Source organism: Prorops nasuta, unplaced genomic scaffold (assembly GCF_024137725.1).
Source record: "Prorops nasuta isolate Cenicafe-Biocafe unplaced genomic scaffold, Cenicafe_Pnas_1.2 PNAS00003, whole genome shotgun sequence".
Taxonomy (NCBI): Eukaryota; Metazoa; Arthropoda; class Insecta; order Hymenoptera; family Bethylidae; genus Prorops; species Prorops nasuta.
Window position 1 is genome coordinate 4,649,370 of NW_027116800.1, and position 26,418 is coordinate 4,675,787.

Genomic DNA, 26,418 nt, shown 5'->3' on the forward strand with positions numbered 1-26,418 from the left:
ATATGGAATACTTTTTCAAAGCATCTTTTGATTTGCACTGGGAAAGGTCCTATAGAAAAAATCAATATCTCTTCTAGTTGAAAAGATAAGGAGAATTTTAGGTCCATGGAGTGGGTGATCTTATCTGTAGCAAACTCCGTAGAAGGGGTGTGAGAGCTACAAACCGAGTAGTTTGCGTAATCCGCAAAGAGATAGATGTATTATAAGATTTTGAATATGTGTGGAGGAGAAGGTTATTTGTGTGGAAAGCTGACCAGTCACCGAGGGAATAATGATGTTTTCTTTTCTGTTTATAGACAATTTCGATGGAGAGTTCCGGTAGCGAGAAACGGAACCAGTCGGACGAGTGTTACGCATCAGAAGACAATCGTGAAATTAGCAAGATGACGGGGCAAGAAGAGGGCGAGCGACAGGTGAACGGTGGGGACTCTGGGAAATTGGGCCAATTGGAGAGCGCGAAGAATCTTAGGAATTTGAGAAGGAAGGCTTCAAAAGCGAAGCAATCGACGAAGACGATGGTGGTGGTGTCGAGGCAAGAAGCGGAGGAGGAGGAAGGGGAGGAGGAGGAACCGGAAGTGGAGAGCAGGCAGAGGGGTGAGAAGAGTATTGCTAATAGGGGAGACGATGACGAGGAGCTTAGGGGAGAAAAGCTTCGAGGGAAAAAGCAGGATTACGAGAATGAGCGGGAGGACGACGAGGAGGAGGAGGAAGAAGAGGAGGAGGAGGAGGAGGAAGAGGAGGAGGAGGAGGAGGAGGAGGAGGAGGAGGAGGAGGAAAGCAAAGAGAAGGATAAGAGCACGGATGACGAGGAGCAACCGAAGGGAGAAGAGAAAGCTGAGGAGAAAAAAGCGGAAAAGGATGAAGAATCGTCGAGCAACACGACCTCGACTAGCACGTCCGATGACGAGTCCGAGACGAGCTCGGATGATAAAACGGAAGCGTCCAAACAGGAAACGACAGCTACCACTTTGGCCAGCGAACCTGCGAAGAAGGAGGAACCTGCTAAGAACGAGGACACTACGGACGACAGCGATATCGAGGATGACTTGGTTACGGCCATCAATTACAACACCATCACTTCTCTCGCTGCTCTCAAAGATATGCTTCAGTCCTCCGGCGAAGACTCCGATGGGGTCGACAGCTTCTTTCACCACTACTTCCTCTCCCACGTTAATAGACTGCCTTCTAGAAACCAAACTCACAGCCCCTATCCTTGGGGCAGACGACTGTCGGAATGCAGGGAGGAAGACGAATACGAGACCGAGGAAGGTAGTATGCGATTGTCTAATGAAGACTAACGACGTAGTTTCTAGGCTGCATTTCTATATGAAAGATAACGGGGTTATTTCATTCAGCGAGAATATTACAGCTTTGTTAAAAATTGCAGGTAAAAATGTAGAGGCTGGTAGCAGCGTGACTGCAGAGGGGAAGAGGGATCTCATGAGGAAGGACGATTCCCAGGAGAAGGCGGAGAGTGTAACTTCGAAAGCTTCTAGTCCATCTTCGTCGGAAAAGTCGATCTCGGAGAGGATCGATCAAAAATCGACGAGTCTGTCGGAATCGAAGCCGGCCAACTCGTCAGGCTCGGCATCAGCCTCAACGACGACGACAACAACGACAACGGCGTCTTCCAGATTCACGACGTCCACCGTAACGTCGCCAACTTCAACGACGAAGCCCCCGCTGAGGAGAAGACACACCACCGGTCCAGGGATGACTTTCCCTGCTACGGATCCTCCGCCCACTGGCTCGAGCAGCATGACGTTTTCTAGGATCAGTCCGCTGCCCAGTCCTCACTTCGATAAAAGATTCTTCGACAGTAGCCTCATCGAGATGAAGAGCCAGGCTAGCAGTTCGAGTACTCTCGACTATGATTCCACTGAGGAAGTTTGGATACGCAGAGTTGACTTTGTCCAGGAAAGAAAACGACGGGTAAGGATAGCTGCAACTCTGCTTATCCAATCAGTCCCACAGTTGCGAGCAGTAATCTTCCTTATATACTTCCTATACATTGAAAATGTTGAGCCAGCTAGACGCATTTTTCCAAGCTTGCTAGAACCATTGGTAAAAGGTCAGGACAACTAGGACTCCTTGACCGTGCACGTGTGACTCTCGTTTGTCTCAATATATGCCCATTATTACGCGTGAATTCGTTTCAACTTTTCATTTGTCACGAGCACGCCATCCCTCTTTTATATACACTCGTGTGGGATGCTCTTTGCATCGCGTTGAGATGCTTTCGAACGAATGAATTGACTAACCCGATAAACAGCGAACAGCTGATGCTAATATGAAAATTTCATCGTGCGAGATTTTAGAAGCGACGAGACACTTGGACTAGAAATTTGTTTATAAGCTGATAATTGATACTGGTTTATGGAATGTGAATTGTATATCTGTAGGGTGATGGTGTGAGATTGTGAAAAAACGCTTGAAATTAATTGCATAATTTTAAATTATTTCTACGCGGTTTCTTGGCTCCCGAGAGAAATTTTTGGGACGCGATTGTGCGCTTGAAAATATTTTCGGATCGTAAAAAGGAGCAAAGTTGTTAAAAGTTTTTAGTCGCGTTTTGACATTTTCTCGCTGAGTTTTGCATTATTCAAGAGGTCCAACTAACGAGCGTCTAACCATTGGCGAGAAGAATTCATTGCAGTTTAATCGAAAGCTCTGTGATTGCAGCAACGCGCGTCTCTCTCTCTCTCTCTCTCTCTCGTGTCAATTCTTTTATTAGTCATAAAGGAGAGAAAAGTGGGCAGGGTAAGTGTGAGATGTAATTAAGCGATGTTGCGAGATTGCACAGTCTTATCCCTAATATTTCATGAAAATCGTGAATAGGCAAAAGACCTTTGCTGGCTTCCTTTAAGCTCTATTGATTCCGGTCAAAAGCAAATTGCAACGCGTCGAAGGCTGTGTTCATGTCTGGTCGGGCCGAGGGGACTTTTACGTCTTCCGTGGACATGATCAAATATCTCTAAACCTTCCCGGATATTTGTAGCTCCAAGTGGCGCCGACAAAAGCATTCTCTTACGTTTAGGAGATCCCGCCTCTCTATTCTAGAGAGAATTACGTGCTCGTTTCATTCAATGTTTATCGTTTCTACTCACAACGACGATAAATCAGCTCATTTCATAATCTCTCTTTTTTCGTACTTAAATGTGTTTCAATTAGACTGAAACGAATGGTTCGAATAAAGTGAACGAAACGCTTGTTTAAAATGTAACGCCAAGTTTAAAACTTTGTCAGACATAAAGAATGCCTCATTTCAATTAATCACACAATGCACTTGCTTCACGACACGTTACAATATGCTCATAGATAATTGCTCGCGCTTGTCCACTGTGTTACGTAACACCGCAATGAAAGATACTCCAAGATTGTCATTGATTAGAAAATTCACACTTTATCATTTTTCATGTCTCTGTTCTTTCATTTTTTCTTATCTTTTAACTATCTTCGATATAATCTCACGTCGTTTTTTCTTCTTTACCTTTTTATGTCGTTAAAGTAGAAATTAAGTCGATACAGTTATGAATAACAAATTCGTACATTTAATTCTTCTAGCCAAAGAAGTCTCGCATTCGTTATAGAATTATATGGTTGTTAAATTTATGATTTACAGGCGCATTGTCTGAATTTACAGTTGAATTTACGTATCGATCACAACGTAATCGTTATTATTAAATTGAGAAGAAATAATAGTTAAGATAATTTGATATTGTATTTAATTAAAGAAGCGGGATTAATTGATAAGATTCAGCTGATGATTTTTAGAAAGCGGCGACATCTTGCGATACCAGTTGGAAACGTTGCAATAAACTGTTGTGGTATACGAATACTGTATTATTCACGATTGGGAGCTGAGAAATAAAAATTATTCCTCTTATAGTTTCTTGAGAAGAAAATCAGTCGGGAGCGCAAAACAACTATAGTTTATAAAATCTCTTAAAATTTCGAGCAATCGAAAGACAAAGGATAGAAAAATTTAAATCATGGTACACCAATGAATTCGTTATCCATCTTCAAAAAAATCGTAAAAATCATAATATCACCTTTTCATAGCAATAAACTCGTTATCGGTTGATGCAGTATACGTATACGTTTTGAAATTGCATTTCTCGATAAAAATGCACGTGAATCATCAATGTAATTTTAATGCCTGATGTTACTCGCTTATCTAAAATACTCAGAGCAGCAGAAAGATGCTTGTAAAAATGATCATAGCTCGATCAAGTCGAAGAAATAATAATGTTCATAATGCGGGAAGATCTAAGGGAATTTAAAAAGAGGATTGAACGCATCGGTGGAAAGCATATAGCAGAACTGAGCTTTAGTTGGGTGGTATTTTGAAAGAGACGCAAGTCGCGTTATCGCGATTATCGCAGTTGGCGATGAGTCTTGATAAACGTAGTACATACGACTACTATAATCCTAAGAAATCGTTATCGAAGCATGCATTGGCCAATCCAGACAGTGACAACCGATAGTCTCACTGATATAAAATTTTTACTCGTCACGACATTTGCAATTATCAGTTTAGAGCCAAGTCTGCTCGACGGATCGAATAGGGCGCATCACCGGATTCGGACTATTAAACCTGGAGGCTTAGAAAGCCATTAAATATACAGTGTACTGGATTAGTATCACGTTTAACTAATACAGGTGCTCCATAACACCCCGATAGTAATTACGATTCTTTTGCTTTGTTCCATTATAATCTTGCCTTTTATTTACTTCTGTATGCACAATGTGACAGTTTAAACTAATCGTATACAGGAGTTTTCGTCTACGTGTATCGCGCCAGGAGTTACGATAGTTTTAATGTAGTCTCTACAATGTGCGTTTTTCATTAGTGAGAACATGTCAGTGTCCTTGGGAAGATTTCGGAAATATTCCCTCGTGCCTTACCTGGATCGTTGCCCGGAATATCACGGGACGTATAAGGTACATCATTGACATTGACTTAATCAGTTTAGATATAGAATGTCCGAGACATGTCAATTTGTTTTTATTTGTAAGTTTTCGACACAGAATACTCAGTCTGTTATTCTTGGATAGTTATGTGTGTGTCTCTAAGAATCGTAGTCTTACATGTGGCTTTCTAACTTATATCCAGACTTATTTAACTCTGAAAACAATGTTTCAACCCTCCAATAAATAATTTTTTATTACAACGTTGAACGGAATTCATCGATACGACGAATTTTATTCATTGTTGTAGTGAAAAGCTGTTTATCGCGGTTGAGAGATTTTTTTCAGTGAATGTACCCTCCTCAACTCGTTATGTAAATTTTGACAGTTAGTTTTAACAGTTTATATCACGTGTGCAGTAATGATTCACGCTTCGCTCAGTTTTCCGTTCAAAGAGTTTAAAGTATGATTCGACTTGGTTTTATCGAGTTTTTATTCGAGATTTACTTTCGAGCCATTTGTTTGGTCTACTGAACTCCAATGTAAGATTAAAGCCGATCGAGTTTGGTAATTAGTGTTATGCAATAAGATACACGTGAGTTTTCGGTCACAATGACTAATACTGTACTCTTGTAAACTAGCTCACTTGGAAAATATGTACAAAGCGTAAAAGAGATAGCAAATCTGGTGCAAGTACCTCTTGATATTTATCCAAACGCAGTTTAGTGAAACTCTGGGGAAGAAAGGGAACAATAGCGATGAACGCGAATTTAAATTTTCTCATACACAATTTAACTACAGTATACAAATAGCAAATGTAGTGCGGCTATACAAGCGTTTTTTTCTCGACGATAGAGGTAAAAGATGAAACTGAGAAAAATCTCTGCCTTTCTATCCTACAAAAGGTAGAATATCAAGTTTCTGCTGGAGAATAGAGACAGTAAAAACAAATATATTAAATATAGGACATGCATCAGAAATACTAATAGAATTCCTTGTTAGTCTTTGTGAGATACTGCTTGAAAAATGCTAGCTTAATATTTATCAAAGTTTAATCATTAAACATTAAAATAGAATAGAATTTTTTTACTAGAGCTTTTATCTTTGATAAAAGTTTATTCTTACTACAATGATCTAATAAATATTTTTCTAGGAACTTGGCTCCCAGCCCTTACCAACGATCGTTACCGAAGATGCAGATACCTCGGGCCATGCCTCACAGGACCCAGGCCACAGACCAAGGGCAGGTAAGACTGAAGAGCCTGTATTTCTATCGATAAACTTATTTTTAATTTGACGTATTTGTGAGCTTCATTGAAATTTAAAATTTTTAGGGACATGGGGCTCCCACTCGAGAAATATCAGGAAGCCCAGCGCGGGAAGCGCACCAGGTTCTGGAAAATCGACTCCTTTGCCACAGCCGGTGGATCTCGGCAGTTCGAGTAAAAGCGGAAAGAAAGCATCGGGGACAAGATCCGGATCGACGAGTCGTAGCAATAGTCGTAGCAATAGTGTAGAAAGAAGAAGAAATAGTGGTACTAGCGATGACACGGCTAGTCCGACACGTAAAACAGCTCTTTTCGATGCTTTCCGGCCTAGGAGCAAGTCGGATGCTAGTAAAACGCGAAAACCCAGTATTATAGCAAATATGAAGAGTGCTGTACAGGTAAAAGAGATGTTTCCTTCACTGCGAATAGTTTGTTTAGTGAAAATAGATCGGTGGTCTAGTGACGATAAATTATTAGTACTGTTCACGTAATGATACGAGAGAGTTTTGTTGTTTATTATCTCGATTGTATATTTTTAGTAAAAATAATTGGAGGATAGTATATTAATTATATTTATGGTTTCAGCACTCTTTGCATAGAGGATCGCACGGAAGTTCCTCAGGGGACGTGCGCTCAGACAAGGATCATCATAAGGATAGTAGAGAGCACAAGGATAAGGAACACAGTGGACGACCTAGAGCAGGATCCGAAAGCAGTCGAAATCCCGTCAGTAAAGTGATGGATCTCATCAGGCATCGAAGTCACAGTGCCATTAGTTCGGAGGATAAAAGAAAAGCGGTAAGTTCTCGCGAGAGCCGCCTGTCGAAGCAAACTTCGCAACGCGTTAGACGTTCGAAGGGGGGAAAACAGAAAAAACCAATAATACCAGCATAAAATTGCAAAGACTGCGAAATACAAAAACACGACAGCGCGATAGGAGGAGTGAAAATAGTCAACGAATCTGATAAGAATAAAATAGGAAACATGTTTACTATTTACATACTGATTACAGCGAGGAGGGAGAGAATGAAACGCCTCGGCAATTTTAATATTCCGTTAAATTTCCTTCTGCTGTCAAAGTACTGTGCTACGACAAGAGAATTGAGATAAAAATATACAGAGCGAGCGATAGATTACACGTACGGTTTTTAATATTAGGCGAATCACTGGAATCTTAATGTAAGAATGAGCAGTTTAATGTAATCCAAACAGATTGGAGAATTAATGAGAAGAATAAGAATTTGAAGAGGAAGAATGTGTAGGAATTATTCTTTGGACTGTGAAACTGCGTTTATCTTGAAATTACGTACCGTAAAGTTGATCCAAAAGGTGAAAAGAATATGGTGCGTGGAATATCGGATGGTTAAAATATGTACACGTGTCGCGTCACAATAGTCTGCGGTAGTGTAAAGTTTCGCGTACGTGCGATGTGAAAGAGGACAGAGCGCTTATATATATATAAACATATATATGTGCGAGTTGGAAGCGTGTGGACGACGAAGCGGCGAGCGAGCGAGCGAGCAAAAGCTAAAAGCTGTCGAGGAGGAAAAGAAATGGACTGAGGCCGTGACTGAGGCTGGATCTGGGGAATGGGGAAGAGAAAAAGACGCGTTTTACGCTCAGTAGTGACTCGCCGAGCTTGCAATATCCAAGGTGCCTGTAGATAAGGTCGCGCTTCTTGCTGACAAACCACGTGCGCTTTCAATTAATTTATGAAAAACATAGTGAACTCTAATTCCTTGTCAATTGTTCATTATTATTCCCGAATAGCGAAATACGCACTCTGCATAGGATTATTCCTATCCCTACGATTAACGGTTGTCAGCTTCTTGAAAATAGTTGTTGATTCGGAATGAGCCAATTAAAAATTTAATAAACTTGGGGATTGTGTGATTGATCCCAATGGAAAATGACAGCTTTACGGCAGCTACCAGTGTAACACTGTGTATACTGAAATTTATTGCATCGTGATGTGTCGTGTCGAAGCTCTAAAGTAAAAAGTGATTAATTTTACACCACGCCTATTTCCAATATCTCACACAAACATAACATATATATATATACACTTATTTAAACAGACTTCCAGTGGCTACAAAAAGTCGTCTCGTGCGACTCGAGCTCTTAAACGACGTTTATTTGCCGTTTTTTTTAAGAAAGCTTGGACTGCGTTGAGTTAGGTTTAGTTTAATCTATATAAATGACGTTTTGCATTGGTCAATTTACATCGCGTTTAATTGGGCTTTTGTGCATTTTATATAGTAGTGGAACCAGCCGAGCGTTGGACAAAATTTGATAGAAAAATTTCTTGGAAAGAGGCTCGTTCGAGTGAATCTTCTCCGGCAGATAAGCAGGATTTTTCTAGGGGAAAAAGCTGAAGAAGATATCGTAGTCTCTCTCAAATATTATAAAACGAAAGCATTCTGAGCGGAATGAGAAGTCGGTTATTTTCGATTATCTAACTATTACGTCGACTGATTATCAAACTATGTATGCTTAGTATTTCTTGACTTATTGCTAGTACACGTATAACGCTGCTCTTTCGTCTCTATTGCATAAAATATTCCCAAGTTTCTCGACTCCTACAAAATAAGCTATCGTTATTTCTCGAGTTTTTCAATCTCCCTAGTTTAGCATAAAAATTAATTCACATAATTTTTACGTAGTTGGTTACTCAATAATTGAATGACAAGCTGAAAAGGGGACGCTCCGCTGCTACTATCTCGTGCGACATACTTGGCTCAACGATCCATTTTTTTGTTATCATGCGCTACAATTTGGTTGTAAGAAAATTTGTAAAAATATCCAAGAGTCTGTATAGCATCACCGCTTAAACGATACATATTCATTGAAAATTTACATAGAATTTACCACATCGCGCTATTCTAATGGATAGGTCGCAGACTATTTCGTAAACAACTGTCGCATACTCACTGTTTTCTTTACTCTCTTGTATTTGCATGTTAAAATGAAAATTATGACCTTCCTATCTTGGAAACAATATGCACCGATTGTCACGCTCTTCTTCTTCAAAAAATAAGCTGCTTCCCAAAGCACACACGTCATTTTGCTCTCACAGTGGTATCTCTTATCTGTCTGCACTCTGTGGAAAAATCTTAATATCATGTGGAATAAATAATACGCGATTTCGCGTATTCACAATATCACAGTCACAATAACCGTGAGAAATTCTCATTGAGAGAGATGTAGAGCTGAACGTTTCTTATCGTCAACGCTCAACGTCGAAATTTTGTCGCGCGCGTTTCAGAAATATATAAAATACTGATAGGGGAGATGTGGAGAAAAAAATAAGGTGAAAAAGGCAATCTTTTCTTTTGTGGAGGTAGCGTAGCCAGACAAGCGCGGCGAGCCACAAAGCGGATAATATATTTATTAGATCCTCATTCTCACTGATTTACATTGTCTGGAATCGTAACGTTCAAAGCGAGAGCTCGCGCGACAATACAAAATTCACAATGGGAATGTCGAAGAGAAAATTTTGTGCACTAATCTTTAAGTACGTAATAGAAGGTAAACGTCTCGCGCTAGTACGTATAATTTGTTAGATAAAAAATTCTATCTTTCTTCGCTGTATAGCAGCGGCATTGCCAGCCCCGAGACTCGCAAGGACGCTTGAAAAATCTGGCCACCTTAACTTGTACCTTCTTTCAATCGTTATGTCACGATAGTAATTCTCAGCTTATAGCGCTAATTACGACTTATATCTGTTTCACGTGTACGTTTAACTTGCACCTGTCACATGTGGTGCATACGATACTGTAATTAATTAGCTCTAACAAGACTCTATGTGTGCAATATATCTATAAATTAGCTATGGACAAAAGCAACTCTCAGTCTGTTTAGAATCTCCCGTATAAAGACTCGGTTCGATCCGGGCCATAGAAAGACATTTCAGTGCTGCTAATACTAAAGATGAATACGATCGAGCGTTTTCAACTTTTGTGACGTATATAGTGCGCGAAGGAGATCAATCCTTGAAAGATGTCTTCGTATTTCCGCTGGATCAAAAGCGGTAAAAAGGATGATTATTATGCTGGAAAGCCCAGAAGCAGATCTTTGGATTCCAAGAGCCTTGAGACTTCAGGAATTCGCTTAATTTTGCAGAGTGTACGTTATATTAGCATTATAATTGCAGCGCGATAAAAATAAACCACTCATTATATATTTCACTGATACAAATACGCTCTTGACCAAATAATGTTGAAAGTCAAAAATGGCTATTTGCATTGCAGTCCGAGGGAGCACTGATATAATTAACGAAAAATCTAATTTAACATTGTTTATTTTTGCAGAGAGCGGCAGCGCAGCATCAGGCACAGTTAGCAGCTCAAAGTAAGTAAAATTTTCCATTAAATTTTCACCAGCACTCATGCTTTTTTGCAAAGAGCATTTTAAATCGCATTAGCTAATAAGAGTAGAAAGGAGCTTAAATCCTCTTATTAGTGAGTCGAAAAGGATTTTTTTAAAAATTAAATATTTCCCGGCTCTCCGGAAAGGTCGTTCAAGGGTTTTACATTGAAACACCAATAAAAGTACCGATCTCTTTGTTTATAGTAACAACGTTTACCAGTTGTCCGCAGACTTTGGCCTACGTTACTATAAAGCTTGCAGCTACAAGTAATATCGTTAATTTTTTGCCCGAATCTGTCGAATAATATCCCTGTAGTCTAACATATTTGTTAAATCAACTATTTTTGGACCAACGCCGGAGCTAAAGAACCGCTCAATTCTTACAATTACTTATACTAGTCAATCTTATCCAATGTACTAAACATCTATTTGATCTTTATGATTGTGGGTCATTCAATTAAGAAATCCAAGTTATTAATTGCTGAAGCCAATTAAGAGTCTCACGAGCTGCGTACGATCCGCTAAAAACAACTCTAACTATTAACAGCCTGTTGCTAGTTTTGCACGAGTAACAAAATTATTAGCGATGCTTTTTACGCTATTGTTTTGATTGTGGCATTTTACAGTCTCGCATGGAATAAAGTCGCGTTGGAGTACTCGAGAATGTGCCTTTTGCGAGAGAGTGTGCACGCGATATACATATATATCTCTTTCTTTTCATTGAAAACCATTATCGGCCTGTGTTATGGCAGATTAGTCTAATAAAAGTTTGAGAGAGTAGTGATGGATTTGTCCTGAAGATGGTAGTAGCATAGGGAGCCAAGATGGTTGTATACAAAGAAACAGTGGAGTAGAGCAGACCACACAGAGTACTATGAGGGGAAGGGGGCAGAGAGAGAGAGAGAGAGGGAGGGGGTCTCGGTAGGCACGAAGTAGGGGGGATTGGAAGGAGGAGGTACCAGGGAAGGAGACGCAGAGAATAAAGCAGAGAAGAGGGAAGGTGGTAGGTAACGGAGAGAAGAATATAGCGAATCGTGTGAAGAGTAGAGGAGAGGCGACGAAATAGCAAAAGTGAGAGAGAGAGAGAGAGAGAGAGAGAGAGAGAGAGAGAGAGAGAGAGAGAGCAGAGACTCGAGTCGGTGGCCGCGTCTCGTCCGTCGATTGGACATGCGCGCGCTCAGAAGGTTTTTGTGCCGCAGCGAGTCCGTTCGGCAACACGCGCTTTAAAACCGATTACAACCGTCAGTTTACTCTTGAAAGCCCCTCGCGATCGATGCCCGCGAAATTCACCCAGTTTTTCAACGTTGACCTAATGATGTAGCGACACGTGACATTTCTCACCGTGCTCGCTCCTCTGCTGCAGAGAGTGGACTTGAAAACTGGTAGTCAGAGAGAGAGAGAGAATTAGCGCATTTCGGAGGAGAGCGCGCGTACGTGACTTCATACCCGTAACGTAAGAGAGAAAAACACGCTTGCGCTATCTAGTTATCTCTCTCTACCCCCGTTACTATAGTACAGTTGCTCTCTTTCCATAAATCCGCAGATTTTCTCAGATCTATTCGCGCAAATCAGTCCGGAGCGCGTGGCACGACCTGCCTTCGAATCATTACCAGCCGCAATTTTCAAGTGCAGCTTGTGATCCTTTCTCATTCTATTGTTATAATTCTTGTGCATCAGGGATACCAGAGAGATTTGTGACAATTCTTTCGGATCTTTGCTAAGGTTCGACTGTCCAGTGGCTTTTGAAATGTCTGAATTTGGTCTCCCAACGGTGTTTCGATAATAACGCCAACTGGCTTGTAAACACCGCGTGCCAACGCGATTTATCTCTTTTGTCGAGAGAGACTTTGTATCTTTCTAAATTCTGTGTTATTATTATTAATATACAATTATTAGGTAGAAATATTTCTTCGCTGAACGTCAATTCGCCTACACTATTTGTGAAATCCCAAGTGTCTCTCCGCGAGGATCTTCCGCACATTTTGCCAGGGAATTCAGTGAGAAGAATTATTCTTATTTACTGGGGAGCGATGACTCTTTTCTCGTCCTACCGTTGACGGTACGGATGAAATTTTTGAAGAAACGCTCAAATTTACGTCGAATCCAGAGTGCTCAGAATGAAACGTTTGACGAAAATACGTTTCAAGCAAAACTCCTTATGACTGTAAATCCGAATTTAGTGAAAAACCTTCGATCGGAAACTGTGTTTTCACCGCTGCGTTTTTCAACTGTCCAATTATACATGGTATATATGTGTATAGAAAAAAAGATGTGTGAGTTGAGCTTACACCAATTTATTGACTGAAATTGGTGAGTGTATTCGTAGTAATGCGTTAATGAGATTATCCTTTGAGAGACGAAACACATTGAGAATGTATTATTGGAATGAATATTTTCACTGCCTTCGCAAACAAATACATACTTGCACCACTGCTGGGAGAATCCATTTATCGTACTACAGTTTTATCGTTATAGAGCTTAAAGTTCAGTCAAAAAATAAATCCCTCTGCCGGAGATGCGTACAAAGCGTCCCATCATAAATCGAAGTACATCACTCGGAACGCGCTGATACATCGTGACATTTTTTTTTTAATATGATTATGCCAATATATATACGTATTAAATCCATGCGCGAAACTAAAGAATTTTCGACAAAAAATATTATCGACTATTATGTTCAACAAGTAACTCTTCGGCACTGCGCGTTTATATATAGTAGAGTTTTATTTATTTTACGGGGGTTCCACTTTAAACAGCTCATAACTCAACTAACCTAGAATTTACCGTGTTGTTTTTTTTTCTTCCAACTACGGCTTGTAGAATCTTGTTATTCAAATGTAGCATTGTGTACTCACTACACATCTTCAAATTGATTAGAATCTTGGTGCGTTAATTTTTAACGATTAATTAAATTTAATCTCTTTCATCGTTGTTTATAAATATCATTTTTCTCGACTATACACGATATCGCTCACCACGTTTAATACTTAAATTTCAAACGGATGAAACGATAATTTCTCTATACATATGGTCAATAGTGCTATAGTCGAATAACACGAAATCTCCTCCGTATACCGGCTTTGGAATAAAGCTCGTGTACAAACTCCCAGGACACATAAAGCCGAAGCAATTCTCAAAGAATACAAGTGCGAAGTTTCTTCGTTGCTTGTTTTGAATGTTACTGGTAAAAAATGCAAAAAAGTTTTGTTACGTTGTTGAATATGGACTAGCTTTTTGCATAACGCGACTTTGAAGCTTCTCCAATGTTTGTCTTTGTAATACGTACTCGATCCGATCAGCAAAGCATAATTGACTTAGATTTAGAGTTATAGGTTGGAGAGATAAAATAAAATCAGCTTGGAATCTCGAGTTTTAGCATCGGCTCTCGCGTGTATCGATGGTTTTGGTGCGTGTGAACACTTGTTCCTTGTTTTCGTGTGTTTAAGGCTGATTACGTGCGCGTCTAATAGAAAGCAAGAGTGTTGCGTTGTGGCGTGAAACGAGACACGATACTCTCGCCACCACAGCGATACTTTGTGGACACACGTGTTTTCGATAACAATCACCACGAGACTCTGGCGTAGTTACGAGTCCCCAAGGATTTTTTTCAACTCACCACTCATATCCTGATAAAACGAACATTATTGCAAAAACAATTGCTGTCTCACTCGTGGCCTATTTTTATGCCATTTTAAAATATCTTTCTCTAATACACAAGCTACGTGATATAAATACATACGTGCTTCTGGAAATATACTCTGAGTTTTTAGTAAAACCGATTGCTATCGCTCTTGAAATTTCACGCTTTAACTTATGCATCCGATGGCGGCTGGATCTATTCTAAACACGGAAATATCCAAATTTATTTGTCCTACTATATTCGGCCTCTTCGCCGCAGGGAAATTGATTTTAATAACATTTTCCATTCGAAATTTCACGTTCCTCTAGCTTGAAAACTTTCGTTCGCTCTTAACATGTGTGTGTGTCTTCCCACGTGGCTTTAATTAATTTTTTACGATCGAAATACCGATATATTGATCAATTTATTATGAAACTCGATACAAGAAGATATTTAATTTGGTTATTCCTCGCGTTTCTACTCCTAAGTCTATAATGTGGCTATTTGAATATCACCTTCGCAGCTCGCGGTTCAAGGCTCCAGAAAGCACGGCTAATATTTTAATTTTTATCAATTAGTCCCTATACACGAGTCACACGTGTGTATAATCTAACGATGGAACTCGCAATGGCTTCGAATCAACAAGAAAATTTGCTTTTATTCTTATCCAGGAAAAACCGTTAACATTTTACTTTTTGTCAATTAGTCCTTACACGAGTCAAGCTTATCTATGATCAAACGACAAAATTTGTAGTGGCTTCAAGTTTTTCAAAAAATTGTATCGTAATTCAGAAAGCATGGTTGTTTTATTTTTTATCAATTAGTTGTTACACGTGTCACACTTGTGCATAATTAAACGACGAACATTGCAGTGGGTTAAAATCACCATAAAATTTGCTTCAATTCTTTATCGACTTTGCAGGATAATAAATTTTGATTCATGGGCCACAGGATTCTGCTGGAACGTTTAAAGCTTTAACCCGGTTAGATTAAAGCTGAAGCTATAAATATAGAGTGCCCGGGACGGAGATGAGGCCTTTTAATTGGTCGGCATTTATTTTCCTCGCAGATACAATACTTTTACTTTCAATGATACGCGATGCAGCTTCGAGGAGAGCGTAGGGTTAGTAACGTGGCGGACAGGTTTTTGGTGACCTTGGAAACCGGTCTTAGAAAATCGTACGCCTATCGCTCAAGTTTTCTAAAACCGGAAATGCAGTCTAGGTACATACGGGATGCATGCTGCGATTAAATATTTATTGGGTGAGAAGTAATAGAGGCGAGAAATCTCTCACCTATTTTTACGATTATTCCTTTATATTCTAATTATCGAATATCCAGCGATGAATTTCGAGAGCGAGCTAACCTGTACTCCGAAGCTTGATAAACAAGCCCCGTGTACCAAAAGGGAATAATATAGGTGAAGCCAGTTTTATCAGAGGGAACGTGAATTTTTTCCCCTTTCGTACCTACAGCCGCATTCAGCCTGCATCTGCTCGTCAGACTCTTACAGTTCGTTTTTCCCTCTACAATAAAAAACTGACTGAATTGGTAGGAAGCTTAAAACGCGTCGACCGTCTATTGACCAACTCGACTACGCGAGAAACGTGTGCAAATAATGTGAAAAATCACGCGTAAATAGAGACTTTATTAAAGAATATAAAAATTGTGCGTTTTCCCGGGGAATATTTTCAATTGGAGATTTTCAGTTATAAGCTGTATACTATATATAGCTATACACAATTATGCGTACAACTAAAATTACAAAAAAAAATTAACGCGTCTTCGATCATACTGCAGTCTTTCTACGACTAAATCTTGTGTGTCGTTCCGGACAACCTTTTTATATGTATGTATATATATATATATATATATGTAGCATTACGTAACTCGGCAAATAATTGGATTTTTTTATCAAACTTGAGCTTAGCATCTGTCAGTCCCGAATCGTTCCACTTTCTTCCCCTTATCGCGCCGTCCAATTTCTAGGATTTATCAGTGCGACGTATTTTCCCGGTTGATTCGTCGTGCAGAGACGTCGTTGACTGTCCGGGCCAGTTAAATGTTTATTCCAAGCTTTAATTGATAGTCGGTTTGCTTATTGGGTTCGCTACTCGCATATAGCCTGCTCACGAATCGATGATGCTGTCCATCGTGCTATTAATGGAAAAGGCAGCGTTGATAATGAACGAAAAAATCTATGCCGACGATTCATTGTAAAGTTCGCCAGTTTCCTCCAGCCGGTGAACGTGAAAAATGAATGAAGCGCCGTTTTACGTAATAATGATAAGGTTGCAATAATGTACCGGCTTAAGTGAGAAAACTCGTGTGTACAGTAATGTTGTTTATCGGTAGATGCACATTGATTGCAGGTAACGAGATGAGCAAAATACTATAGAAACGTAAATACGTGATTCTACGCAATCACAGAGTGCATTGTATTCAAGGATAACAGCTTCATTTTCCCAACGCGCGTTCGTTATAACGTATATATATATATATATATATATGAGACAGTTTTTTAACGGTGCAGGTACACAGAGTTTGGTCTTCTTAAATATAACACACTCTGTACTCTCGTGTTTAATCCAAACCTTAAAATTCTAATTTTATAATGTTTAATTTAACGCTATATAGGCTGAATTTGTATGAAAATTTATAATTTTGCTGTCACGATAATTTACAACGTTATTATAATATTGCTATTGGTTGTCTTTGAAATATATATATCATTAAGATCTAGAGTTATCTTTTCAGGAAACTTGAAATATTTGATACACTTTCGATACATAGCATATGTGACTTAAAAATTATACGAGCTCAGGTTAACAAGTATCACTCATGCACATTCGTTATAATTCATACAGATAAAATTATTTTTGAAACAAATTTTTGAAGTTACGGGACGGCCAAAATTGCTGTGTAAGAGAAAGTAATGGCATCGACGATTGTGGTAAATCACTCTTTTTTTTTCTTCTATTAAACCGTGTTTATTGATATTAGCAGTTATTTAAATATTTCTAATGCGCCGTCCAGGGTTATGAACGGTACCCCTATAGCTATAGTGTATCGACTTGAAATCAACTCTTATATATGACGCCGTTAGCAAAAAACTCTGTATCGATTTTCAATAGTCGCTCGGTACTCGTATAAATCGTCCAGACCGGTCTAATTTTCCATTATTCTCCTTCCAGTGTCGACGACACTTGACAAAATCGCTAATACTACCAATCACTTGTGCAAAAGTCGGTAAAAACGAGGAGAAAAGTCAGTATAGCTGTTTATTGGTAAAAAAAAATTATGGCTGGATTATCCGAACAATGGATTTATCATTGTGCCAGCGATAAAAGTTGAAACTAAAATCTTAGCAATGATTTTTGCATTTCGAAGAATTTGTGGAGTTTAGTGAAAATGATATATTGAGTTAAATTTTGAATGTATATATTGAAAATAATGTTAATTCGCGTTAGGTAAATCTAAAAATCGTGCGAGAGGCAAATCATTTGATATTATTGGGAAAAGCTACCAGTTAGAAAGTTGTTAGGATTTTACAACATATGTAAGCATAAATGTAAGAGACATGTGATATTATTGCAGGAAAATAAAGCTGCTTGGAATATCTCTACGCTTGATTTGTTACAAGTTACTGTCAATCGTGTTGCCATTGAAATTTTCAGAGTTCTCGTTACATTGCGAAAAAATATGAACGAGTTTGTAGGAAGGATTTATTCGGCTCAATTTTGGATATACATAAAAAGTAACATTAATTGATGTTAAACTCATCTATAACGACTAAGTAAAACGCAACCTGCTCTACATTATTGGGAAAAGCTACCGGTTCGAAAGTTGTTACGATTTTACAGCATATATAAACATAAATGTAATAAGACAGGTCGACTTTAGAGGAAAAAGATGCTGCTCGGAAAAATCTTACGATTAATTTTACGGCATATAAGCGTAAAGCGAAGACACTCGATATTATTGGAAAAAGGTGCTGCTTCGAAAGTCTCTGTACTAACATACATGCAGGATTGATTTATCGCAGCTGAGAGGCCGAGTGTCGCATTGCCATTGAAATTTCGAGAGGCCTCGCGGGTCTCGCGTCTCATCGCGTCGTTTATTATCCAATTAGAGGCCGGAATATATATATACTTTGAACGCTTTTTTTTACCAAGAAATGACGTACCCCAACCTGGTTAATTACTACCGTCTATTTACGTCCGGTTTTACAAAGGTGCTGAAAAATCTCTTGGAAAATTCAATGCAACAATTCAATCGAATGCAATTAGCTTGAATTGTGGTGTTTTGTAGCTCTATACTTTTGAATTAGACGATTAATCACTCATTGGATAATTCCTCCGTTTGATCGAACGTGCAAAACAGCACGTGACTACGTGCTCACTTTACGTTCGTCCTTGCTGCATACTCAAATGTCTCACTTGCATTTCCATTAATAAAAGCTCGCGAGAGGCGGGATAACTATCGCACCTATCATTGCCACTTCCGAGCGAACGCGTCGATCAATCAACCGTCCTGGATATTTCAGAGAGAGAGAGAGAGAGAGAGGAAGAAAAACACGAGAAAAACGCGAGAAAATTATTATTAGCGGGAGAAAAATGACGCCAGTTGCTGATAATTATCAACTTTATTACGTTTACGAGTAATTCGCACCTTGCAAATCAAATTCTGCTGCTATTTCCAGTGTTTCCATTAAACTTTTAACGACGAAAACAAACACGCTTGGAGAAAATTCCAAGAGTTTCCTTTTGTAAATATATTTTGTTTTGAACTTTGGTTGAATTTGTTTCTGTAATACTCTAATGGTATTTTGTTCGGCTGCTAGAATCGTACGGCAGAGGTCGGTAAGAAATATTATTCCAACTAACAATAAATTTTCCGTCGATCGTTATTTCACCAAACTCGACACCTCGGTTATCTGTAAAATTGCGACGTTCTTCCACTAACGCGTGCTTATCGTAAAGATTGTATTTTTACGTGTCTCGCATTGTCCCGTTTCTGCGTACAATTTCCTTTTAGACGGGAACAACTTAAAGTCTCTGTACATTTAACAAATTCTTCATTGGTTAAAACTTTTTTTTTTTTTTTTTTTTTTGAGTATTGGTGATGCACATGTGCCTAGCTCTTACAACTTTACTCCTATCAATGTTGTTATTATCAGGCTAGAACATTGCCAAAAGTGTGTTTCACCTGTCAGGACCAAGGTCGAGTGCACCTTCCAACAGTTTTACCGTAAATCACTGATATAGCGTGAATTTACGTCATTCCTACCGATCATTCTCTTTAATGTATTTTTTGTTACTCATCTCGCATAAAATAACGCTCGCTTATCGTTAAGATTGTACTTTTACGTGTCTCATTGTTCCGTTGCTGTGTACAATTTGCTTTTAGTGGGGAATGACTAAAGGTCTACAGTGTATTATTAGTGACGCGAATGTGCCTCGGTTTTTCACTTATATGATTATTATCAGAGGGGATACACGTTGCCAAAACTGTGTATCACCTGTCCGAAGCAAGGTCAAGTGCACTTTCCAACATTTTTACCGTAAATCACTGATCTAGCGTGAATTTGCGTCACACCTACCGATCATAGTCGTTAATGTATTTTTTGTTACTCATCTCGCATTAAAAATTCTAATTTATCCACTCGGATAGGAACGCGCGATGCATTTTTAGAAAATAAACGTTAAAAACATCGACCACCGCGTGTAAAAGCTGCATCTATCGGAATTCGGCATCTGAATAAAATTTCGTTTCCTCCTCTCGGTGAAAATTCAAATTTTCTCTTTCAATTTTATACATGATGCGTAACCTACCAACTAACGAACGAATCATCAATCTTTATAAATTTACTTCACATTGACGCGATAATTTATAATAATGCGTGGGATTATCCATCTGCCGGTGGATGAGCTATTTCCCCCAAGCAAGAAACCATTTATTTGAACATTATTTTTACCGCTCGCGCATTTTCCCCGAGTATTCGCGTTCCCCCTCTTTATTATTTATCAGCAACCTGACCGCGCTATACCAAACGTTGTTTACTTGCCAAAAGACATGAAAATTTGCATCGCGCACTGCAAAATACAGCTGCTTCATCCGGCATCATCGTGCAGTCGTTATGCAAGTTCTTTGCCAAATTAACCAAACTCGACTGTCCAGCTAAATATTGCCGAAAGACGATAAATCAATTTTGCAAATCCGTTCGATCGACCATAGTTGGTCCCTACGATTATAATTCCAAAGGGACGAATTTAGCATCGAACGGAAATAAATGTAGGCTGCGCGAATGCTGTGAAATATTCATAAGCGTCTCTCAATCGATAACGAATCGTCTTAAGAAAGAATTTTCAATCCCAATGACGACCGGAATGAACATTTAGGCTCCAGCGTCCATAACAGTCGCGAGGATAAGAAACGTTGGCAAGTATTGAAAAAAAGTCGAAAGAAGACTTTAAAATTTCAAGGTTGGAGGGTGGAGAAGGGGAGAGATCGAGGAGCAATCGAATCCCAGTTTGATAAAAGAGTGGAACAATATGCACGGCATAAGTCATTTGTTGTCGCACCACATGCACCATCCCCATCAGAGCAGCGGGGATGGGAAGAACGGGCACGGCAACGATTCCAAGAGTTCTTCGTCCTCCTCCTCTACGGACAGTCGACAGCAAGACACGAAAATACTGCAGGAGCTACTGAATCATAAGTACGATGGCAGGCTGTACCTTAACGATAGACCAATGTCGCGTGGCTCGGTGAGCTCGACCTATTCCTACGGGTCGTCCTCTTACGGCTCATCCTACGGCTCGAGTTCCTCGAATCATGGCTCCAGTTCCAGCAATCATCATCACCTGGTCTACCATACGATCCACGGAAGCAATCACCACCACCAATCGAGCCATCACTACCACCATCTCCATCATTTTCATCAGCATCAGCAAAGTCTCAGTGGCCGGAACTCACCGACACTGGTCAGCCCGACCGAACAGGAAAAGAACCACCAGCACCATCATCATCATCATCACCATCACAGCATCCAAGAGATGATCAGACATTTCGGTCGGAGACTGGGTCACATCAGGAGACAAAGCGAGTGCCACGAGACCCCGAAGAAGAGGGAGGAAGATTTTAGAAATCGCAGCCAGAGCTTGGACGGTGGTGCTAGAATAAACTTAAGGGAGGCTGATTGCGAAACCACCTACAGAATTTACGAGAGCATTCTCAGGCAAGGTAACTCACACACGGCCCTCTTCACACAACATTGCTTCCTCATTTCTCTCTTCTAATTCTCATATACGCGTCAATCGAAAGTGCATCTGAAATTCTACCTCCATTCTGCTATTTAATACCAACTTCCTGCCGAACCTCTAAAATTTCCTCGCGAAGCTTATTCGGTTTTCTCCTGCGGGGTAAGTGCAGCGTCTAGCCGTTGGTTACATTTCGGCTCTTCAGTCGTGGGTTAGCTTCGTGGGATTTCCAGAAATTTTTGTTAAACGTTTTCCAGGGAAATAACGCTGCGCGGATGAACTTTGAACTTTCTTTGACGCGTCCCGCAGAAAGGAGCTTTCTGTATATACACGAAAATAGAAAGGAACAGGAGTTTATTTCTATTCTCTTTAACGTTTGGATTCTTGCATATTGACATTGCAATTTTCCTCTTTTTTTTCCAGAGGTCTACTTTGATTATCGTGGAATTTTTTAGATTATTGCTGTAAAATATTTAGAATTTTCTTTCTTTCATTTTGGCAGCATTTTCGTTGCATTATTCCGTCGAGCAAAAGTTCAACGTTTGTAGAGTCGCATCTTCCGCTGAAAGGCTGAGATTTGCTCGGGTTACCTTGACCCAAGTACGACGACGTGGTGCGCATTATATCGGCATTTCGTATTTCCCTGAGCAGCACCGATATGCAGCCAGTAGCATTTAAATAGGCGCAAAATGGAAGTCGACTCGTCACCCCTGCTCCTTCCGGCTAATTTCGCAATTGCACACGCTAATAATACTACGTACGTGTTATTAACCTCTTCAATCACGAATATTTCAAGCGTAAACAATTTATTTCCGTTCATTCGTCGAAATGCATAATTGGATTTCTCCAATTAAAATGTGTCGTCTCGGTTATCACACCCTGTGTATACATCAAAATTTCCATAATAACATAAACTTTTTAATCTATCGAACGTAAGAATATATCATTTTAATTATGCTATTTAAAAATTCTTCAATTTTCGATAGTAATATATATATAAATACTCTTTATGTAAAATATGCTCTTTGATTATTAGCGTATTGCAAGTATCGTATTATAGTAACGGAAAATAAAGCGAGAGAGAGAGAGAGAGAGAGAGAAGAGTGATTATAGATTTGTTTGTCAAATAAGCAGATTCTTGGGGAGAAAAATGAAACTATACGGATTACGATATGAGAAAGTTTAATAATACAATTTTTCTCGGCCCTGCTTGGGATTCCGCCGCACTGAAATAGCCGGCACATCTCGAGTTAAAATAATATTAGCAATGGCTCACATTGTCTCTCCATAGCATATGCCAGTAAAAACTCCGCGTTATGTGGGTCAAGCAATCGCGAGCGCGGCATCGAACGATAACAAAAAATTATAGCCAATTCGATAAGATGACAGTATAATCTCTCTCGAGCTTTACTACGAGAGTGATTGTGGACAAAAAAGATGATTCGAGAAGGTATAAGATAATACTACACTTTACAGCAAATGTTAAAAAATCAATTGACTGGAGAGTCTTTGTACAAAGCAATGATTATCTCCTTTATATATATATATATATATAGAAGAAGAACTGGCTTTTCAGAAAAGACACGTCGACGTTACACGAATCGTTCGTCAAGGGTGTAGGAAAAATCAAGAAATCCTTCCTTTTTTCTTCTTTAATAGAATTGAAAGGTGCTGGAAGTATCCTGAATGGAGGTGGTAAGGCTATATATATTTGTAAAGACCGAGGGTGAAAAGGGAGCTACATAAAGGGAGGGAGAGGGAAACTCGAGGAAAATGAAAATACCGCCGCACAGCTTCTCTTACAGCATTATAAGAGAAGCTTGTGCTCTGTTCGAGGCACGATAAGGCTGTTGGGTCATTCTGGCCGTAAAAGGAATTGTAGGATATAATACGACAGTTTTAGGCACTGGTTCTGGGCCAAGGATATATTTTTCTACAAGTCGAGAAAATAGTCAATTGTCAGCTGCTGCATCGTTGGACGTGTGTAAACGTTCGCTCTAGCGTCATTGATTCCAGACAACCGTGTATAGACCCCTCCCCCCTCCTCTACTCATTTTGCACGGACGAGCGATAGAGGAGTAGAGGGAGGGAGGGAGGGAGGGGGGATGAGCGCCATGGCAGAGGTGTAATTGCAGGTCATCCGCTATTTAACCATTTTACCAAACGAGCATCGCTATTAATTTCTATCGCAGCATGGCTATAGTATAGGAGAGCCTAAGAAGGGGGGGGGGGGGGGGGGGTAGTGTATATCGACGATAGCACGTACGGGTCATAACGCGCATCGTAGTACTACAATGTGCCAAAAGGAAGTGGTTTTATAATCTTTGAAACGAAAATTAATGACCTTCGCCGCGAGACGAAAACAAATCAAGCTTCGAACCATACATGCCTGATTCAATGTTTTTTTAATCTGCTTCACATCCAACCGAATGAGTCACACGGAGCACAGCACCACAGGCTCACCTCTCTTATATATATATATATACCAATCGTTAATCCGTCCACTTTCATTCGATAAGACTTTTCATCGAACTGCTGTAAATTAACCCTTGTACCCCGTAACTCCCTCGATTAGCTCCTCCTCGTAATTCTCTCCCAAGAATCGATCCTACGCGACTACCCCGTATATTCCTCCTATAAAATCGTTCAGGCTAATTAGTTCTAAAAATACCAACACTGGACTTTTTAATTGGAACTTTACGAGGAAACATTCCGCTCTTGATTCGACCACGTAAAACTTCAAGCGTATAGCTTAGTTACAGTGCCTACTTTTTTCTTTACAAACACGAGATTTTTTCTCAAAAATTGAGAAATATATTTTTCTTTTTATCAAATTACAAAGACGATCGTTTTGGTAACTTTGTAATACACGTTTCTTGTTGTAAATTTGCACCGAGCTGGAAAAGAATAGCTTCAAGTGGTTATTTTTGTGAAATTGTTGTATAAATTTATAAATGTAAATTTACATGAGTTTATGGAGTTACATTAACTTTAAATAAAATTAACGCGAAGGTATAATCAATCGTATACAATTATTACTAAGGAGTGTGTACATATATAGAATGTATAGAGAGCAAACCCCATCACTCTTCGGGTCAGAAATAAATTTTATTCGCAATGGCGAGGATTGAAAACTTGCCGAATTCTGGCATATAGATTAAAGTGTTACGAAAATGCAGTATAAACACAGAGAACTGCAGCTAATATTAGATTAGTCTCTCTAATAGGATTCTCAAAGATCTCGAGTAAATTGTCAATAATTTGTTCATTGTTATTTTCATAGAATGCTGCGCAGTAGATCTCTCAATCCCCCCCCTCCCCCCCTCCCCCACTTATTCGGTTAATTACAAAGAAACACAGCCTTCCTTTATTAAGCTCGCTAAGGAATTCGTAGATGGAAAGTTTGCACATTCGACGAACGAATAACTTTGATTTTCATTGGTGGAAGTTTTGCGGATTCTGCGGATATTAGATACGACAGCTTGAATCAACAGTAGGGATATGGATTAAGGTCGTAATACTAGAGGACGACGCAGAATTCTTGTACCCTCAACCGGATTCCAGGCCGAGAAATTCGATCTCCCTCCAAGGAAGACGATCCTCCACTGTGATTACTAGCGCAACGCAGTATTCAGAGAGAAATGTCAAACTTCTAAATATCCTACTCAGCACTTGCAATTACTCTGTGTATAAACTTTTTTATATTTTTCTCTCTTAATAAACAAACCGACTGTACCTGTTGGACACTATCAGAATTATTATTCAGTTTTGTTCGTCGCAACTAAGCAATAAAAGTTAAATTACATTTGAGAGAGAGAGAGAGAGAGAGAGAGAGAGAGAGAGAGAGAGAGAGAGAGAGAGAGAGAGAGAGAGAGAGAGAGAGAGAGAGAGTATACATTTTTTTCTCGTACCGATCTTGAAGAGTGTAGTTTGTTTAAGATGGTCATCTAAGAAAGAGGGTTTTTTTAAAATGCGATCTAGGCAACACTGTACAGGATGGACATAAAACTTTGGCACAATGGGCTCTTTAGTAATAGCCTGAAGAATTTTCTAACAACAGTCTGACGTAATATAATGTAATTGTTCTCCACGTGCAAATGTATAACCGAAGAATGTAAATACTGAGTCACGTGTTACGCAATTCCATAAGACAGTGCTCTAGAAACTATAGCGGATATAACGCGCGCACCGAATTATGACGAGTTAGCATGCATCGATATTTTTGCATAATTATTTTCATCAATGGTCAATTTCCGTTGTGCGATGCTAATCTTTCAACCGGAGTGCTAAATTGATTGTGTGTGCTCGAGTTGTGTTCCGTGTTGAAGGTTTTTGTCAGCTTTCTAGTCGAGGCTTGTTGTTGTTGTTTTTTTTGCGAACATTTCCAGCGAACGGGAAAACGCATTATGTGCAGTATATATAGCTATAGAAGCAATGGAAAAAAATATCATTGTTTGTTTTTTTTGCAGGTGCGCTTAGAAGGAATTCTTTGGATCCAGGTGCGAGAAGACTGTCTCTCGGAGCACCTGCTGCACCGCACAGAGCATCGGACGCCTGTCTTGACCCGGTACACGCTGCTATACTTTTCAGAGATGCTCGAGGGGTAAGCAATTCTCATGCACGTAGACTAAGCATCTCGTTTTTTTTTTTTTTTTTTTGTTTTTTTTCATTTTTCTCGTCCGAGAATCCTCTGCAATGTAGCTTTGCCACGTTTCTTCTTATCAATCGCCAAAGATTTTCTCGTCATATAAACATTGCATATTTTTTTTAAAAGACCATCTTATCGAATAAAATACTTTCGTGCGACTGGAGAACCATGGCGCTCGCACGAGACATCGAGCGTTTGGATAAGAGACGGGCAAAAATGTTTTTCGATAAACAAGAGAGACTTATTTATAGCACATTTGTCGCGTAACGAGAATAACTTGAGTACAATGTATCGGTATAAATTCATTTTCTTTGAGTATAGAAGCGCATAGAAAGATAAGAG

The 26,418-nt window shown here is 39.4% G+C and overlaps 2 protein-coding genes across 4 annotated transcripts in view; both read left to right on the top strand.

The window, feature by feature from the left end:
* Positions 1–305: 305 nt before the first annotated feature.
* LOC136784307 (cilia- and flagella-associated protein 251-like) lies at positions 306–1,045 on the top strand. The gene is made up of 2 exons (XM_066744889.1): positions 306–971; positions 1,031–1,045. The coding sequence occupies exons 1-2, from the start codon at positions 306–308 to the stop codon at positions 1,043–1,045; spliced, it is 681 nt and encodes a 226-aa protein (XP_066600986.1).
* The window catches only part of SNF4Agamma (SNF4/AMP-activated protein kinase gamma subunit), a 43,046-nt gene continuing 17,580 nt past the window's right edge, over positions 953–26,418 (top strand). Inside the window, exons 1-7 of one of the 3 annotated variants that reach the window (XM_066747616.1) lie at positions 953–1,269; positions 1,388–1,932; positions 6,065–6,158; positions 6,246–6,577; positions 6,765–6,977; positions 10,490–10,529; positions 25,898–26,031. In XM_066747616.1, the coding sequence (XP_066603713.1) occupies positions 1,101–1,269; positions 1,388–1,932; positions 6,065–6,158; positions 6,246–6,577; positions 6,765–6,977; positions 10,490–10,529; positions 25,898–26,031 (1,527 nt within the window). In that variant the 5' untranslated portion in view covers positions 953–1,100. Of the gene's footprint in view, positions 1,270–1,387; positions 1,933–4,575; positions 4,945–6,064; positions 6,159–6,245; positions 6,578–6,764; positions 6,978–10,489; positions 10,530–17,874; positions 19,029–19,575; positions 19,702–20,651; positions 21,412–25,897; positions 26,032–26,418 lie in introns of those variants that run through there. The other 2 variants (XM_066747618.1, XM_066747617.1) reach the window with 2 other exon arrangements.

Bases quoted from the DNA above. Each gene is read 5' to 3' on its own strand.
- LOC136784307 (XM_066744889.1), top strand. From the start codon at position 306: ATGGAGAGTTCCGGTAGCGAGAAACGGAACCAGTCGGACGAGTGTTAC.